The 18,471-nt window shown below is 42.1% G+C and overlaps 1 protein-coding gene across 1 annotated transcript in view; it reads left to right on the top strand.

The window, feature by feature from the left end:
• Positions 1-16,645, top strand: part of BRINP1 (bone morphogenetic protein/retinoic acid inducible neural-specific 1) — a 283,604-nt gene extending 266,959 nt beyond the window's left edge. The window contains exon 8 of the mRNA XM_006890697.1: positions 15,329-16,645. Within this exon, the coding sequence (XP_006890759.1) occupies positions 15,329-16,469 (1,141 nt within the window). The 3' untranslated portion in view covers positions 16,470-16,645. The remainder of the gene's footprint in view (positions 1-15,328) is intronic.
• Positions 16,646-18,471: the final 1,826 nt, after the last annotated feature.

The following is an 18,471-nucleotide window of genomic DNA, read 5'->3' on the forward strand; positions in this document are numbered from 1 at the left end:
CAACACGCATCTGAGAGCTGGATAATGAATAAGGAATGATGACAGAAGAAAAAAATGGTAACTTTGAGCTATTGGTGTTGGAAAAGAATAATAAATATTTGAAAGATTAGCTAAAGAACAAACAGCATCAGCTGTAAGTTTTATTGTGGCGTATGTGTTAGTGGTAATACTGGGAGTGTAACAAATGGTTAATTGGCCCATCCTTAAATATGGAAATCAGAATTTGATTTCCAGATACTGCCCTGTGACCTCATAGATGTTGCATACCCTCTCTGAGCTAGTGGTAAAATGGATCATCCTTTTCTCCAGGATTCTGAAATTCAGCAAGTGTTACTTCAGAGACGGCTCTCCAATAAAGCAGTAATCTGTGATTTTGAGAACCCCCCTCCCTCACCAGGGAGCTCTGGTGGCTTAGTGGCAAGAAGCTGCACTGCGATCCCAGAGGTGTGCGGTTCAAATCCACTAAATGCTATCCTGGAGGAGGGACAATCTCCTTCTGTACCAGTCAGATCCAATTTGATGGTACATGCACAAAAAAACAATTAAAAAAAAAATTAATTAAACTGAGAGCCCCTAACTGCTGATTTGTGTGTCTAAGAGTGTGTGTTTGTGTGTGTGTGTGTGTGTGTGTGTGAGAGAGAGAGAGAACATAGGGTGTAGTAGTTTGTAGTTTGGGTGGCGTAGATTTATTCTGAATGTGCACTAGGCTATTCTATTAAATACATGCTACAGGTCACAGGCAAGCTCAGTCTAATTAAGGGCAGCTGGCCCTTGAGCAAAATAGCCGACAAATGTCCCCTTCCCCAACTTTGTAGCAATGAAGCTTATAATTAAGATTCTTTTAGGCATTTCTTTGCCCGTGTGTGGAAGAAAGAAAAAAGGCAGTGAGGCTGAACACCGTGGACAGCAAGGCAAGCCGGCATGTTCAGGCTGGATGTGGGGCAGAGCAGGGTGCATAGGCAGCTGAGCCCCACCACATGTGAGAACGTGTAGGATGTTTTACACCGTCATTCCTCAGCTTATCTCCCTCCCCATCCATGTTTGTCATCTTGCATTTGTAGTAAATAGGGCAGTTGACTCACTTGGCTGACGTAAGGCAAGAACATAAGCATCTCCAGTCCCTTTTTGTTGTTTTTAGGGACTTTCCCCCCATGTTGGTCTCTGAAGTGGCTTCCTGTTCAGAATAGAATCTGGAGGCTCAAGGGATTGAGGCAGAAATAGAACTAACTTCTTAGAGTTTCTGTGGATAGCTCTTTCTTATCCTCCTTCAAAGCTACTCTCCTGCTCACCCCACATTCCCGACCAACCAGCTGACACGCTGGGGAGTTACACTCCTAGTGATGTGACAGCCCTCTGATGACCTTTCCTAGGGCATGTTTCCTCACTGAGCCTTAGTTTTTCATATTGTTTGAATGAAATTTATGATAACCTCTCAACCCAGCCTGTGACAGCAAAATTGTGAGGATCAAAATTAGTACAAAACAAAAGAGCTTTAGAAATGTTGAGAGTGATGTGAAAATGTCATGTGTTAATGCTTTAATAATATTATCCAGATGTTTTAAAAGGAGACCTTTTTTTCAATTGTGTATTGAAGTATTATGTCATATAGAAAAGTGCAAATATCCTAAGTATATAGCAGGATAGATGGAGGGTCAGTGAAGGAGAAGACCATCAACCAAGTGGATTGACAGGTAACTGCTAAAGTGGGCTCTTGTGTGTCAGGAAGTGTGAGGATGGCACAAGATGTAACAGAGTTCAGATCTGTTGTTTCGTGGGGTCACTATAAGTCATACTTGACTCAACAGCACATAACAAGAATAAAAACATTTGTTGTTATTGTTAAGTGCCGTTGAGTCATAGACAACTCATAGCAAGCCTATGAACAAAAGTCCTGAACACACATAACTTTCATTGTTTCTCTAAGTTCACAGAGTTTCTGAAAGCAAGCTATTTTGAAGGTGGTTGTCACTCCTGCTTCCAAGTTTGTTTTCATTTGAGAGCACCATCAAACACTGTCCACCATGGGCAACCATTATCACATTTAACACATCAGAGTCACAGTGTTTACCATCACAGCAAATACAGTCACCTCTTAGCAGCAAATAGAGACAAGTGCTGTAATACTTAGAAGAATGTTTGATTGAAAACAATTAAAACCAGACCTGAGGGCCCAAATGCCTTTTTTAAATACAGGCCAAATCCAATCATCTCACACCCAATTACAACATAGAACGGGGGGAAAAGGAGCCCTGTTGATGCAGTGGTTAAGTATTTGACTACTAACTGATATGACCTAAAGATTATGATTTGGAATTTATGAGGCTGTTCTCCTCTGCCCTATGAGTGATTATTGACCTAACAACAATGGCAGTAGGATATGCTAGTAGAGTTGTTAGCACAAAGTAAACATTGTCCATTTTTAATAGATGTGCCCACTGCTTGCTGTGGTGCCCACTGCCAGGTTTCTGAAGCTGTAAATCTTTACTACAGGAAGAGACTGTCCATCTTTCACCATTGGAGTGGCTGGTGGATGTGAACTGCCAAACTTTCTGTTAGCACTCTGATATACACACTATGCTACTGTACAAAGCTTTGTCTCAGGTATTTTGGGGATGTTGTTAAGGGAGGCTATTCCTTAGAAGGACATCGTGCCTGGAAAGGTGGAAGGTCAACAAGAGAGAGGATGACCTTCAGCCAGATGGACTGATACAGTGACTGCAGCAACGATTCAGGTATGTCAGGGATGATGAGGCCGGCACAGGATAGGACAGAGTTCAGATCTGTTGTTCGTAAGGTTGTTATGAGTAATTTTCAACTGATGGAACCTAACAACATGCTGCCAGATAACAACAATGCTACCAGGGCTTATAGAGTGCTGTGCTGCTAAATGAAAGGTTTCATGTTCCCAGCGGTTCAACTCTTCCAGTGGCTTCTCAGGAGAAAGAAGGAAATCTCCTTCTGTAAAGATTTACATTCTCAGAAACCTAACGAAGGACCTGTGTGTCGGAATTTACTTGAAGGCGGTGGCTTTGGCAGTGCAGTTCAGTGACTGACTGGGTATGATCTTTCTTACACAGCAACCATGTTGTGTTGTTAAGTCAACTATGACTCATAACAATCTTACAAAAAACAAATCAGAGCATTGTCCTGCACTGCCCCATCCTCATGGGCTCCAGCCTGTCCTTACGGTCACTGTGTCAGTTCATCTTGTTGGGAGTCTTCCTCTCTTTCTCTGACTCTCCACCTATTCCAGCACATCCTTGTTAAAGGACTGGCCTCAACTCACAACCTGCCCAAAGTATGCGAGAGGGTAATTCATCATCTTTGCCTCTAAGGAACACCCTGGTTTTACTTCCTCCATGACAGACTTATTTGATCTTTTGGGAGTTCATGGAATATTCAGTACCCTTTTCCAACACTGCAGTTCAAAGGCATTTATCCTTCTTCAGTATTCCTTACCCGTTGCCCAACTTTCAGATGTATTGGAAGTAATTGAAAAGATCACATAGCTTGCATCAAGCACAACCTTGTCTTTAAACTGGCATCGTTGTTCTTTGGAGAACTCCTTGAGAGAAGATTTTGCCGGTACAACACATCTTGTAATATCTTGAGTGTTGGTTCTATGGGTGATGATTGTAGATCCAAGTAAAATGAAATAATTGGCAACTTCAATATTTGTCTCCCTCTCTCTCCTGATGTTGCCTATTAACCCAGTGGTAAGAACTTTTGCTATCTTGATGTTAAGAAGTAATCCATACCAAAGACTAATCTTTGACCTTCTGCAGCAAGTGCTTCAAGTCTTCTTTACTTTCAGCAAGCAAGGTCATATCATCTGTATAATGTAAGTTGTTGATGAGTTTTTCTCCAAACTTCCACATTCTTCATCTATATAACCTAGTTTCTTGATTGATTTTCTCAGTATACAGATTGAATAGATACAGAGAAAGGATACGGCCCCGACACACATATTTCTTGATTTTAAACCATACAGTTTTCCCATGTTCTGTTTGTACGACAGTTTCTTGATCCATGGAAACAGTTTCAGGATTCACATTCATCTGTTACCATAATTTGTTATGATCCACATGGTTAAATGTCTTTGCAGACTCAGTAAATACAACATCTTTCTGGTATTCCCTACTTTCAGCCAAGACCCATATGACATTATAGGCTTAGAATTTCCCACCAAATGAGGGTGTGGGGGGATATGCAAATGAGATCCCACCAAAGGATTTGTCTAAATTGCTAATTATGCAAATAAAATTCACATTCACAACATCCTTATTGAGATCATGTAAATAAAGTATACGGAACCCTAATGGTCAGTTCCACCATCCCTCTACTCTTAAAATGATCCATTCCAGAAGTGGAAAGCAATCTGTCCCCCACCGGGAAAATCTGCAGGACAGCACATACCGTATCATTGAGGTGGGAACTGCTTAGACCCAGGAGAGAGCACTCCAACATGAGATACAGTTAGAGATCACAATCAATAGCTCTATAGAAATGGTTGCACCAGAACCAACAGGAACAGAAGAGTAACCGTAGATGATGCACTGGACTTCCTAGTGTACAGAGTGAGAGAACTAAGGATCTTCAGGCAGTTGGCTTGCTAGTAAAATTGCTGCTTTTAGATACTTGATAAAGCTAGGCTCACCAGTCTATGGAATCATAGATCTGAGCACTTTTACACATATTGGTGGAGAGGAATGCTTCTGAGTACTTACTGGTGGAACTAAATAGCTTGGTAGTCTTTGCTTAAGTAGGACATAGGCTGGCCATGGTAAAGACAGGGCTGGGGGGGTAGAGGGGCACTAAAAAGATCAAGGCCCAAAGAGAGAATGGCTTGACAGCATGAATGATAAAAGACCTTCTCATAGAAGATCTGTATTCTGAATCATTCATTTCTAAGACTGCATTTTACCCTGTTTTCTGATGAAACCTATAAAATTTAATATTACCTATGAGTTTTGTGTGGTCATTGCAGTGGCTTACCTAACCCCGCAGGAAAATAGAGGGTGTTATAGGAAGACCGACTGGTGTCAGCAATGATTGCAGAAAGATCTGACCTTTTGCTCTGTAGGAATCAGCCTTGGTCTGATGCTGATGCTCATTCTTTTCCCAATCTGTCAAGTTAGACGAAGAACACCCTTGCTCCACCATTTCTACAAATAGATACTTTTAGCTTGTCAAACTTTCTGAACTAATTTTCACTCTTATTTAAAAATTGTAGTAGCTCTACATCTTTGCCAGTACTTCGTGTTTGCTATATTTCCTGTTTTATTTTTCCTTTCTTGTTATAAGACCTCTGTTGGCATGATGTGTTACATCATTACACTGCAGCACATCACGATGTGTTACATATTACACTATAAACTCAAAGGCCATTAGTTTAATTCTACCAGCTGTTCCATGGGAGAAAGATAGGGAGTGTACTCCTAAAAAAGTTCACAGCCTTGGAAACTCAATAGAGTGTCAGGATGAGTCGAAGATTACGTTGTGCCGGAATTGTGGTATCATGCTATTAAGCCATTTTATTGTTATTTTAATTTGTATTGTTCTTATGACAAATGAAGGAGAATTTCATGTTTATATTGGCCTTTTAAATATTCTCTTGTTCCAATCCTTATCATTTGCTGCTTTTCCCATGGCTGTATGAATTATTCTTTTACTAATTTGTAGGAGTTCCTTGTTTATTGTGAATGCAATAGTTTGTTAGCTAGAGGTATTGCAAATCTATGTTCCTACTGAGCATTGTCTGTTCACTCTTAACGATTTTCAGTGGATGTATATTAATCTCAATATAGTCATATGAATCATCTGTTTTCTTTATAGTGAGTATGAATGAAGACACTTTGCTGTTGTAAAGCTGCTGTTTTATTGTTGTTGTTATTGTTGTGGTGGTGTTCTGCTTTTCTCATTGGAGCCCAGGTATTACCATCATTAAGCATTTGTAGGATGCTAAGTGAAAGGTCATCATTCAAATCCACCAGAGCAAAGTCCTAGTGATCTGGTCCTGTAAAGATTAAACCAAAACTCATTGCTTGAACTATTCCAGGTCATAACAACCCTCCATCAGGGTTCTGAGGCTCTGAATTTTTATGGGAAAAGACTGCCAGTTTTACTGCTGTGGAGTGGCTGATGGAGTCGAACCACCAAGCTTGTGATTAGGAGCCTAATACATTTAGTACTAAGGCTCCAGGTTTCCTTCTATAAAATTACAGCCTAGCAGACACTGTAATTCTCGTTTGTCCTAAGGTGTTGCTGTAAGTTGAAATTGACTCAGTGGCACATGATAAAGACAACTTCATGCTTAGATTTACAATCCATCTGTTATTGATTTTGGATACTGAAGAAGTGTGAAGGTTTCTTTTCTTTTTTCAATAAAAATATCCAACTGATTCAGCAATATCTATCTGATTCTTTCCCTGGATTTTAAAATCCATAATTACTGATCTCAAAGGAACCTTTTGCAATGTAAGCTCAAGAGGAGTACAATAGTTTGTTTTCCTGAGAGCTGCAGTACACCTTCTATATGTGAGATGCTTTACATGCATCCTCTTATCTGAACCTTGAAATAGCTCTTCAAGGACTGCATTATTATTCCATTCTGTAGTTGAGAAAACTGAAGCTTAGAAAGAACAAGCAGTTAGCACAAGGTTAAATAATGACTAGCAGAGCTGCGACGTAATACCCCGTCTTCTCTGACTCCAAAGCCCCCACTTAGCTCTTCTGGAAGCATCATGATGACATCATTCATTAGAGCCAAGGAGGATGAGTAACAAGTAAGAGTAGGTTAAAAACCTACTCTTACTATCATCAACTAGGCTGTTCCAGTAACCAAGAGGGATATTTTTACCTGGAACATTTCTAAGACATGGTTAGTCTTTGCTCCCAGGACCTTTGCATATTCATTTCTAATTCAGAAGACTTAAGTGCACGGTAAATGTTCTCTTTCTCATTTGATAGACAAGGTAACTTAGGGACAGAGAAGTTAAGCGTTTTAGCCAAAGTCAAATAACAAGTAAGAGGTAGAGCAAGTCCAGTGTTTCCATAACTGGCTCAAGCCTATAGTCACCCCACCTCACTGCACAGATCATGGACCTAGATAGATATCATTATCCTTTAAGGCATATTAGGCTCTATTGTTGTTATATGCACTGTGGACTGAAATGTTGTCTGGCCATTAGCTATTTCTATGATGAGTTACTGATTGTAATCTGTAGTGTTTGACTGAATTTTGGAAGAAGATCACCAAGTCTTTCTTCCTAGTCCATCTTTGTCAAGAACTTCCACTGTAAACTGCTTAGCTCTGTAGCAACAAGTTTCTCCGGTGGCCAATGATTAATGGCTGTCTCTTCTTAGTCCCACAGTCTTTTGCTCTGAGGGTCTCTGTCTCTAGCCTTATGACTCCCTGGAAAAAACAATCACTCCTTGAGTTCTCCTCCTGGGATTGTATGCCGCTTTGGGCCCACGTTGAGCTCTACAGAGACTCTGGCTTTTTCTTTAACTTGTCTCTGGCATGTTCAACCCCCAAAGCAAAATGCCGAATTTGAATATGCAGCTGATGTTGCCTGTCACCTTTTTCCAGACACAGACTGTGTAATTGCAAAAATTGTTTCATAATCCTCCCCAATTAAGCTCCTGACAACCTAATTTTAAAGACCCCAGTGAAGTTTGGCACTGCTGCTCTCCTCATTCCTTCCCCCCTACACTCCGTATCATTACCCTGTCCCCACCCTAAATAAGACCTACAGCCAGCCTCTGCTTAGCAATTTCAAACTGAGAAAGATCTCTTCAGCATGGCAAGGGACCATGAAATTCTTTTCTGGGCCTTTCTTCTTAATTTTTATGAGCCATTCAATGGGGTTTTGAAATCCCCTGAAGAACTGAGAGAAGGAAAAACATTTGATTAAAACAATGATAGGAACTCAAAGAAGGGAATGATTAAAAGCTGAATATTTATCTAGGCAAATTGGTGCCACAGAGTGGGTCTGATGGCTAGCACATCCATAAACCAAGGCGCCTTTCAGTTGGGCCCCGAGCAGTCTGGCAACATTGATGTATTTGTCTTTTCTCAGCGCCATTCCTTGAAAACACATGCAAACACACAGCATAACCAAAAACAAAAACAGAAACTGAAAAATAACTTTGTCATCTCAGTCTAGTCTGTGGTCTATGGAATATACATTTTTGTGGTCAAGTCTCACTGAATTACTCAGACACCCATTACAGTGTCAAAGAAATGCCAAAGAAGAAGCATGGGCCATAAATATAATAATAACTCAGAACTCCAATTACTTTTCTCCCCCATTTCTTCACCACATTTAAATAAATACTCCTGGTAGGCAAATGGGAGTTATGGATTATAGTTTACTATTTTAGCCCAAGTCTGTTTTCTTCCCTTTCTCCTTAGCACTCAGTTTGTATGATCCTCCCTAAAATGCCACTGGCCTGGCACTGCATGCCTGTCTTAGGCAAAACCTCCAATTAAAATCAGCAGGGAGCTTGCTTGAATTTGGAATCCCAGGCTGGGTTCCCCATCCTGGGTAGTACTGAAAGGGAGATGTGTGCCTTTGAAAGCACTGATGGGTGGCTCTGGGTAGTGAAGCCTTTGTCCTCCTAATAACGTGTGACTCCATGCTGTATCACTGTGAGGTCTGTCAGGTCCCCAGAACATCCTGACTGAGTAAAAACAGGCTAACATGTCTCCATGGCCAGGAAATTGGCTTCTCTTGCAGTCTGGTGTTTTGTTTTGTTTTGTTGTTGTTAGCTGCCATCAAACTGATACCAAATCTTAGGAACCTGATGTACAGCAGAACCTGTCCAGTCCTTCACAATCCTCATGATCTCGGTTCTGCGTTAGTCCATTCTTATAGCCGCCATATTAGTCCATCTCATTGTGGATCTCGTTCTTTGCTGAACTTTTGCTTTCCCAAGCTTCAAGCTTGATGTCTTTCTCCAGGGACTGGCCTGTCCTGATGACACATCCGAATTTACATGAGATGAAGTCTCACCTTCTAAGAAGCATTCTTGTTGAACTTCTTCGAGGACAGATTTGTTTGTGCTGTAGGCAGTTCATGGTATATTCAGTATTCTTCTCCAGTATCACAATTCAAAGTCATCAATTCTTTGATCTTCCCAATGAATTGTTTAACTTTCACAGCACATAAAGCAATTGAAAATAGCATGGCTTGGGTCAGGCATACCTTTGACCTCCATGTAACATCTTTGTCTGGGTTGTAGAGGGTAAAAAAAAGTGCAGTGGAATAAGTCAGGAAGAACAAATTCTGGATTCAGAATGCTTATCCCTTCTCTAATGATTCCATGCTGTGTGATCTTAGAAGAATAGCAATTTCTCTTCAGTGCCTTTGTTGACAAAAAGTACTAATGCATGAGTTGGATCACAAGATGAAAGGACAAATGTTTTGATGAGATAAGCATGTGAAAAAGCATTGTTCCTTAACTTGAACAACTAAGCCTCAGTTTCCCAGGTTTAAGAACCTCGGCAAGATAACCAAATGGAAGGACGTGGTATCAGTGGGCTCAAGTATATCAGAGGTATTGAAGATGGCACAGGATACGGCAAGGTTCAAATCCATTGTTCATAGGGTCACTGTGAATAGGATAGGGTTCAGATCTGTTGTTTATAGTGTCTCAACAAGTCATACTTGACTCCACATCATGGTACCAAACAACAAGAAGCGTGAAGTAGGCTAAGCAGTTTTTTAAGGCAAGGCGTCTCCTTAAAGAGTCTCTCCAACTATGGTCTAAAGAGCTATGTTTTGAGTCTCTGGCTATCTGCCACTGAGACTTCTGGATTTTCTGGCTAGAAATGTGAATGTAGCTTTCCCCCTCCCCTCTATCCTCATTCTTTCTCTCCCTCCAGCCTCCCATCAGAATGAATTGAAATCTCATCCAACAGAAAGATGCTGATTTGGATGTATTGGAGTTCTGCTTTGGTTGCAAATGGAAGATGTTTTGGATCCTCAGGGACTGAGAAAAGCATTTTAGAACGCGGCCCTTGCCTTGCAGTGGGGCTTCGTCAGCCCTTTGTGAGACCCTCCCTTCCGAGCCAGCCTATTAGCCAGCTCCTCTGTTGCCGGGGTGAGGCAGCCTGTCACCAGCTAGCCTGGGAAGTGGTATTTATAGATCTCAGTCCCTCCTACCCCTGGTCCCCAGCCTCTCCTGATACACTTGTCGGTGAGCTCCAATTATCTGTGAATGGAGGAGAGGGATCCTGGCAGGTCCGGAGGAAGTGCAGAATGTGATAATAGGCCCTTCACACACTCAGATTTCCAGTATTTTTCCATTATTTTAATGTATTTCTCTTCTTGTGACTTCCTTCCTCCTTTTTGCTTATCCCTTCTGTATAATTTAACATTATGGTGCACAGCAGAAAATACAGGAAGTAAGAAAGTCTGGAATTTGCATATGGAATAACTTCCTGATCTTGGACAACTTTCCTCACTTCTCCCAGGCCTTATTGTCTTCATGCCTAATGTTGGAATGATTGCACACACAGCCTAGAAGGACAGTAGGATGAATTGTGTTATTCGAGGGAGTGCTCAATAGTTGAGTGTTAGTCATTCACTTGACCAAGTTAAGGCAGGGCTCAGAATCATTTCAAACTGGTTCAGTCATGGTCAGTGGAATAGATTTGGAATAGATCCTAAATGTGAAATTTTTTGGTGAAATGGAATGATAACCAGAACAGGAAAAATTATGGGTCAAAACCTTAAAATAGGAGACATTGCAGAGGCATAGTGAGGCCTTCAAGGAGCCTGGTGTGAGAGAATTAATTGTTGGACATGTGGAGAATAATGCATATTCAAAGGTCCATGGTCTGTCAGCTACTCTCTTTGAGCCAGGCAACACAGTTTTTTACTCTGGTGGCCAAGAGATCTCGTTGCTATACAGCGTACATGCTGCTTTTCTAAGACAAGGATTAAATTTCTAGCAGGGTATTGACCTATAATTTTTTTTCTATTCGATCTCACTCATATTTTACAAATTCCTTTTCATTGATTTGAGTGAACCAGGAAGAGCTAGTTTGAAGCCCAGGTTGAAGCTGCTGCCTGCAGTTCAACCTTGCAGGGTTTCTGAATGTCAGTGGTTATTGTTCAGGACTGGAGAGGAAAAAGTGTGGGAGATGTATCTGATCAAGGTGGTTTCTCGTTATTAAAGTTAGTTTTGTTAAAAAAAAAACAAACAAAAAACATGAACTTGATGGAGTTTTTATTGGGGTACTGCAGGGGCAGGAGTGGAAGGTAGTTTGTTTGGGTTTTGTTCCTGGTTTTAACTCCTCTCCTCCAAATGAAGTACGGAAAAACTTACTGACTTTGGCAGTCAGGTTACGTTGGCACCATTGGTTCTCTTCTCAGACTCATCTTTTGCCTTTTCAGAAAGGGAGGCAGGTGGGATACTTGCTCTTAAACTGCTCATGGACCACATACATTCCGTGTATCTATGAATTATGACAGATGAAGGCTTGGCTACATTTCATTTGTCTCCTACTCACTCTAACTCCACTGCACCATGCTCTTACTCCTCCGTCCCTCCTCCTGCGTTGCCCTATCTGCTCCTCTAAACTAGGCCACGTCTCTTCTCCTGCCATCTTGTTGGTTTGGGGTTTTTTTTTCTCCTCTCCTATCACCCTTCTTCATGCTCCACCCTTTTCTCTTGCCTGGTCTCGTACTCCCTGTACCCCCACCCCTGCTCACCACCCCCTTTCTGAGTACTCTTGCTGTACCATTAATGCCTTCATTGATACAGCCCACAACCTCATGATTATTCTGAGGTCAGGAGATGCAGGTGCCATGCTTCTCGCTACTGCTGCTCAGAGGGCCTCTGTCCCCAATCCCTCCTGCTCGACAGGGCCAGAATCCTAATGTGTCACCAGCCTTGTCGCTTGTTGCAGCACCACCAGGAACTTTCATCTTTTTATTTCCCCCTCTGAGGATTCTGAGAGTTCAGCCACAATGATGCATTGATCCAAGGAGAGGGGGCTGCGGGTCTCACAAAGAGTCCCAATGATGAGACACGAGAAAGGGGGCGCTCTACGGGGTTAGAGAGTGCCTTGCAGATGGGAACAGAGGAACTCTAAATGGGATACTGTCCAGTCACTTGGAGAGGGAGTGACAGGGGCAAGTGTGGGCCATTTGAAAGAGGCATTTTGAAATGACGCTCTCATCAGATGGAGCCGTGCAATCAGAGACGTGTGGAGGGCCCCTGCTGCTCACAAAAATATCAGATGACTCATACCCAATATTCAGTCAATGTTCTGGTTGGGGAGGTGGGAGCCACATAGCTCATTATTATTCCAGCTCCATTTCCTGAAGGCTGGGCCTGCTGCTGTTCTCCAGGCTGTAATAGGATTGGTCTCACGAAGCAGACTGGGGAGACCTGGACTCGTGTGGGTGGACAGTGTCTAAAACTAATACGGCCGCCTCCAGGGAGAATGAGAATGGGGTTTTCTTGTAATGAAAAAGAAGAAAAAGATTAATTTTTCTTTGTTCATTCATTCAGCAAACATTCATTTGTTCAGCAAACATTTAAAGAGCCAGATTTGGGACTAGATATTCAGGGTGGAAGGCCTGGCCCTTTTTAAGCCCCAGAGCCTGGAGGGGAAGTGGTCAGGGAAGGTCAGGGATTTCTAGACAGTCTTTTAGGTATTGTGAGATTGGTTTTATTGCCAAGGGCGGTACAGGGGACTTAAAAGTAGAGCAGTTTCTAGGAGCAAGTATACTAATTATTCATTTTTTTTTTCTGGCCACCTCTCAGCTGATAAGTAAGTCATTTAAAGAAAAGCATTCTGGAAAGCCATTTCAACAGTATCCATTTTCAAATGTCCCGTATAGCAAAATGGTTTTCCCAAAACTTGGAGAGATAGTGAAATCCCTGAGAGTGTCTCAGTGCCTTCAAAGGAATAGCTTATTCACTGAGAAAAGAATGCCTATTATTATTACCTTCTTAATGATTGCTCTACACCAGGCTCTGTGTTAAGCTCTTTAAATATATTATCTCAGTGAATCCTCTCACTAGCTGCATAGGATGGGCTTTATTATCCTCATTTTAGATATGAACACCAAGGCTTAGAGAGATGGAATGTCTTGTTCCTGGTAGCAGAACTAAGATTTGAACTCAGTTCAGCTTAGGCAAATGTCCGTGCTTTTCACTTTAGGCTCCAACACCTACCCCTAAGTTCTTGGACTTAACAGCTAGCATTCAGCAATGGAAATAATGAATGGATGAGTTGTTAATACTTTATACCACACATCCTACCATGCAAAAGTGTTTCTATTAACAACTGTGGAAAAATAGGTGTTGTGTTCCCTGTGCCACTCTCATCAGCATCACCATAACACTTTGCAGTCTTAATAATATATGCATGAATAACAGCAGTACACCTCTTTGAAGAAGTGCAGCCCAGGTGCTCCCTAGGAACAAGGATCTTAAAGCTTTCTCTCACATACTTTGGGTATGTTGTCATGAGGGGCCGGTCCTTGGGAACAGACAGCATGCTCAGAAAGGTGAGGGGTCAGAGACGTAGAGGAAGCTCCTCAAACAGATGGGTTGGGACAGTGACTATAACAATGGACTTAAGCCCAGCAGCGTTTTTGAGGATGGTGCAGGGTCAGGTAAGGTTTCCATCTGTAGGATACGGAGTACCTGTGAGTCACAGTCAACCCACAATAACAGTGAGCGAGGAGTCTCCTCTCCTTCCTAGTTACATGGCTTTGAGTTCATCGCTCTGCTTCAGGGCTTTTTGCCACATTGATAAAATGGAGCTGATGTTCCTCTTATACTACTATTACCCATAAAGTTTGAAGCTCAGAATTCACATAACAAAGAATCCTGTAATCTTTGCAATAGGCCTTGGTGGAGGTGGTAGTGGTGGTGGTGGTGGTGGTGGTGGTAGTGTTGGTGGTGGTGGTTGCTGTGTGCAGTCAAGTCCAGCCCATACCTGACTCTTAGTGGGTTTTCAGAGGCAGATTGCTCATCCTTCTTCCATGAAGCAGCTGGCAGATTTGAACCACATGCCTTTGGAATTGCAGCACAGCTTCTAGCCACTAGACTACCAGAACTCCTGGAAGAAATCTTCGTAACATCACCTCAGCTCCTCTGCAGAGGAGCAAGGACTTAGGCAATCTCTGACCAACCTCAAGTCCCAAGCTATTTCCAGGATATTGTTGTGAAGCTCAAGTGAGAAAAATAGGAGTGAATGTTCCTTGTGCAGGGTGAAAAGTGCTAGACACATGTAAGGCATTATTCATAGCACAGAAGACAGCCAGGAGGTGATTGCACAGAAATGAGGAAAGATGAGAGGCCTCTGAGCTGAGTGCTTTACATATTTTTACCTATTCTTCTGTTGCTTCTAATCTGACGGGGGATCTGTCTTCATTGGAATGGTTCAGTGATTGGAATCAGGGCAAAAACTTAGATATCTTTCATAATCTCGAGAACTGGTAGGGTGTAGGACTTAGAGATAGCTGAATCAGAAATCCCAGAGTTGAGGTTATGAAGTCTGAAAAAATGTGAGAAATAACAGCTTCCTGACACCTTAGGAAAAGTTACTGTGGAATCATATAAGATAATCAATATAGTAGCACTCTTTGCTCTCTAGAGTACTATATAAAATATAACCCATTTCTAACCAAGTTGTTGGTTGTTATATAAACTTATAGAAAGGATCTGGGAAGAAGTTTGAAACTTCTGATGAGGTTTAATGTCAACTCCTGATTTTCTGCACCTACTGGTCATAAGGCTGGGCTATTTGGGTTCAGATACATTGATTTTTCTACATCAGGCTTATTTGGAGCTAATGTATGATGGAATTGGAAAGGCCTCAAAGAGTATTTATTACAACCACCTCATTTACTAGATCACATTAAAGTCCAGGGTCATACAACCAGTTTGAGGCATCTTAAGGAACTGCAATAGACTTTCAGAAATTTCAATTAAAAGAAGTAATGCACGAGTAGTTAGTCCATAGGAAGTTGGACAGGCAACTCCCTTTCAGTGATTTGAATCTAGTAGTCTTTCCACAGGAGAAAGATGAGCATTCTCAGCTCAGAAAACCAGCAGGAGGGTCAGCTCAGAAAAGGTGCTAATGTGACAACAATGAGGTTGAGGGATTTTGTTTTATTAAAAAAAAATATAATGTATGACTTCTAATTTAAATTCAGTACCTTAAGAAAAGTAGTTTTCCACCTACCTATCCCTTTCATTCTTTGGACAATAACTGTTGGCATTATAAATTGAATAACCGTAAAACCACAGCCCTCTTCCAGTGCTTACCATTCTTCATTTTCCCTCTCTCCTCCAGGACAATTCAGCAGTGGCTTGCCAGGGTCCAGTCACTCCTCTACTGCAACGAGAATGGGTTTTGGGGGACCTTCCTGGAGAGCCAGAGGAGCTGCGTGTGCCACGGCAGCACCACGCTGTGCCAGCGCCCCATCCCCTGCATCATAGGAGGGAACAACAGCTGCGCCATGTGTAGCCTGGCCAACATTTCGCTCTGTGGTTCCTGCAACAAGGGCTACAAGCTGTACCGAGGCCGCTGCGAGCCGCAGAATGTGGACTCGGAGCGGAGCGAGCAGTTCATCAGCTTTGAGACCGACCTGGACTTCCAGGACCTGGAGCTGAAGTACCTGTTGCAGAAGATGGATTCCCGCCTCTACGTCCACACCACTTTCATCAGCAACGAGATCCGCCTCGACACCTTCTTTGACCCGCGATGGCGCAAGCGCATGTCTCTCACCCTCAAGAGCAACAAGAATCGGATGGACTTTATCCACATGGTGATTGGTATGTCCATGCGCATCTGCCAGATGCGCAACAGCAGCCTGGACCCCATGTTCTTTGTCTATGTGAACCCCTTCAGTGGGAGCCACTCCGAGGGCTGGAACATGCCCTTTGGGGAGTTTGGCTACCCGCGCTGGGAGAAGATCCGTCTTCAAAACAGCCAGTGCTACAACTGGACTCTCTTGCTGGGTAATCGGTGGAAAACCTTTTTTGAGACGGTCCATATCTACTTACGCAGTCGGACTCGGCTACCCACCCTCCTGCGTAATGAGACTGGCCAGGGCCCAGTAGATCTGTCGGATCCGTCCAAGCGACAGTTCTACATCAAGATCTCCGATGTGCAGGTGTTCGGGTACAGCCTGAGGTTCAACGCGGATCTCCTTCGCAGCGCGGTGCAGCAGGTCAACCAGTCCTACACACAAGGTGGCCAGTTCTATTCCTCCTCTTCGGTGATGCTCCTCTTGTTGGATATTCGGGACCGAATTAACCGCCTGGCCCCTCCGGTGGCCCCAGGGAAGCCCCAGCTGGACTTGTTCTCGTGTATGCTGAAGCATCGCCTGAAACTGACCAACAGCGAGATCATCAGGGTGAACCACGCGCTGGACCTCTACAACACCGAGATCCTCAAACAGTCGGACCAGCTGACAGCCAAGCTCTGTTAACCCGAGACACCTTGCCGTGGACGTTTCCTTTTGGTGTACAAACACAACAGGACAAAGCAAAGCAAAACAAAATAAAACAAAAACCTTAAAAATTTGTAAAGTGTAATTAATATTCAAAGGAAAGAAGGAGAATCTTCATTCGTTGGAAACTAAAATGTTCTAGCGACTGTATAAAACCGTTGGGCATGTTTGTTATTTCTCTACTTTGTCATGAGGAAGGGTCTCAGCCTTTTGTGGAGCTTGAAGGATGTTGCTTCTTAAGCCTCAGGTGCTGTGTGGAGAGGGGAGAGCGGGGAGAGCATATGCAATGAATTGTAAAGTCCTCTGCTGTGCAGGTGCTAAGATTAAACACTCAAAAGAAAGAGATATATGTAATGTACAACTGCCACTGCCATTTTTCCTTGTGGGAGGAAATGGACATAGATAAAGAAGATATTTCTTCGGTTAAGAGTTTTTCCCCTCTGTGTGAGTAATTCCTTGTTGTTCTTTCTCTTCACTCTCACACACAAGTTGGGGACATGATTATCAGTGCTGTTTTACCCATCTGTTGTCTTTCATTCTGAATAAACTCAAGCTAATTAAAACTAGATAATAGGTAGGATTGGAGGATAAATCATCACACACTCATAGAATGTTAAAACAATACAGAATCTTAGATGGCAGCTTCTCAAACTCTTTCATTTCATTTGGAAAAAAAGAGAAGAAAACTATGCCCATGGTATAGCTTGAGTTACTGATTGACCATGGACTTGAACCTGTGCCTCTGACACCTTCTGCAGTGCTCCTTTTCTTAAATCATGCTGGTTACTTTTATCTTTTTTTCCTCCAAACAACCTGTTGAGGTGCAATATATTTTTTAGCCTTAGGTTGTTTTCAGAGTAAATTTGCCTTTTGGGTTTTGGATGTGTATTGTTGCTATTGTTTTGTATTGTTTTTTAAATCTAGAAACTCTTCCACTTAGATTTTTTTTCTGAAAGAAATAATCTAAGAGTTTCAAGGAGCACATCCCATATAAAAGACAAGATTCTAGTTTGAATAAAATTAATGGGTAAAATAAAATAGGGTATGTTTTAATACTGCATTGGTCTATTAGATAGAATTCCTCAAGCATTTATGAAAATGACTGCTTGGTTTACTCAGAATACACATACATCCACATCCACATATGAAAATAAAATGACACTGCCATTTCTTTAGCATCTAAAGAAAGCTAAAAAGTCTTTGTGTGGAACTGACTGACTTAAGGGTTAAATCTGAAGGAGACTTCTCAAGGAAAAATAAAAGAAAGCTCATTATAAAGCACAGCTACTCAGGATTTGGGCAGACATCATTTCTTAGTCTGAAAACTCTGAGTTTATCTCTGTTAAGGTAGTACTTTCTGGAGGTGCTCCCTGGACACAAAAGTCCTCATTTCTACACAGCAGAGAAACAGAAAATCCTACAGTTTTAGCATAGGAAGAGAAAATACAGCTCCTCACCTCTAAACCTCTGCCAAATGTCAATTTCCCTTTCACCAACATACAGACGTCACCATTGTTCTCTGCCTCGACAGTTCCGAGGACAAGGAGATTAATTATCTCCATCTCCTACATTCTTCGGACTCTTCCTTCACTGGAGGGGACCAGGGGATTTTGTTCCACCTCTTGCTGAAAAACAGATCTAATTAATAGAAAATCCTCATATGCCTTGGTCAGCTTGGTGTCCTCACTTTGATGACTTCCTTGGTCCCAGTTCTGGAATATGCATTTCTCATGGTAATGGTGTCCAGGTAAAATATGAAGACCTATCTCAGAGGACACTAAGAGTGTAATGCTATGGCACAAAGAGAACACTGTCATTGATGCCGTTTATCTTAAGGTGAACATAATAGATGAAAAATTAGTTTATTTAATTGGAAAGATAAAGAAGATAGATTATAGGTAGGTAGGTAGGTAGGCAGATGATAGATAGATATGGATAGATGATAGATAGATCGAGATAGATAGATAGATAGATAGATAGA

Source organism: Elephantulus edwardii, unplaced genomic scaffold, assembly GCF_000299155.1.
Source record: "Elephantulus edwardii isolate Elephantulus edwardi_28Jun2011 unplaced genomic scaffold, EleEdw1.0 scaffold00092, whole genome shotgun sequence".
Taxonomy (NCBI): Eukaryota; Metazoa; Chordata; class Mammalia; order Macroscelidea; family Macroscelididae; genus Elephantulus; species Elephantulus edwardii.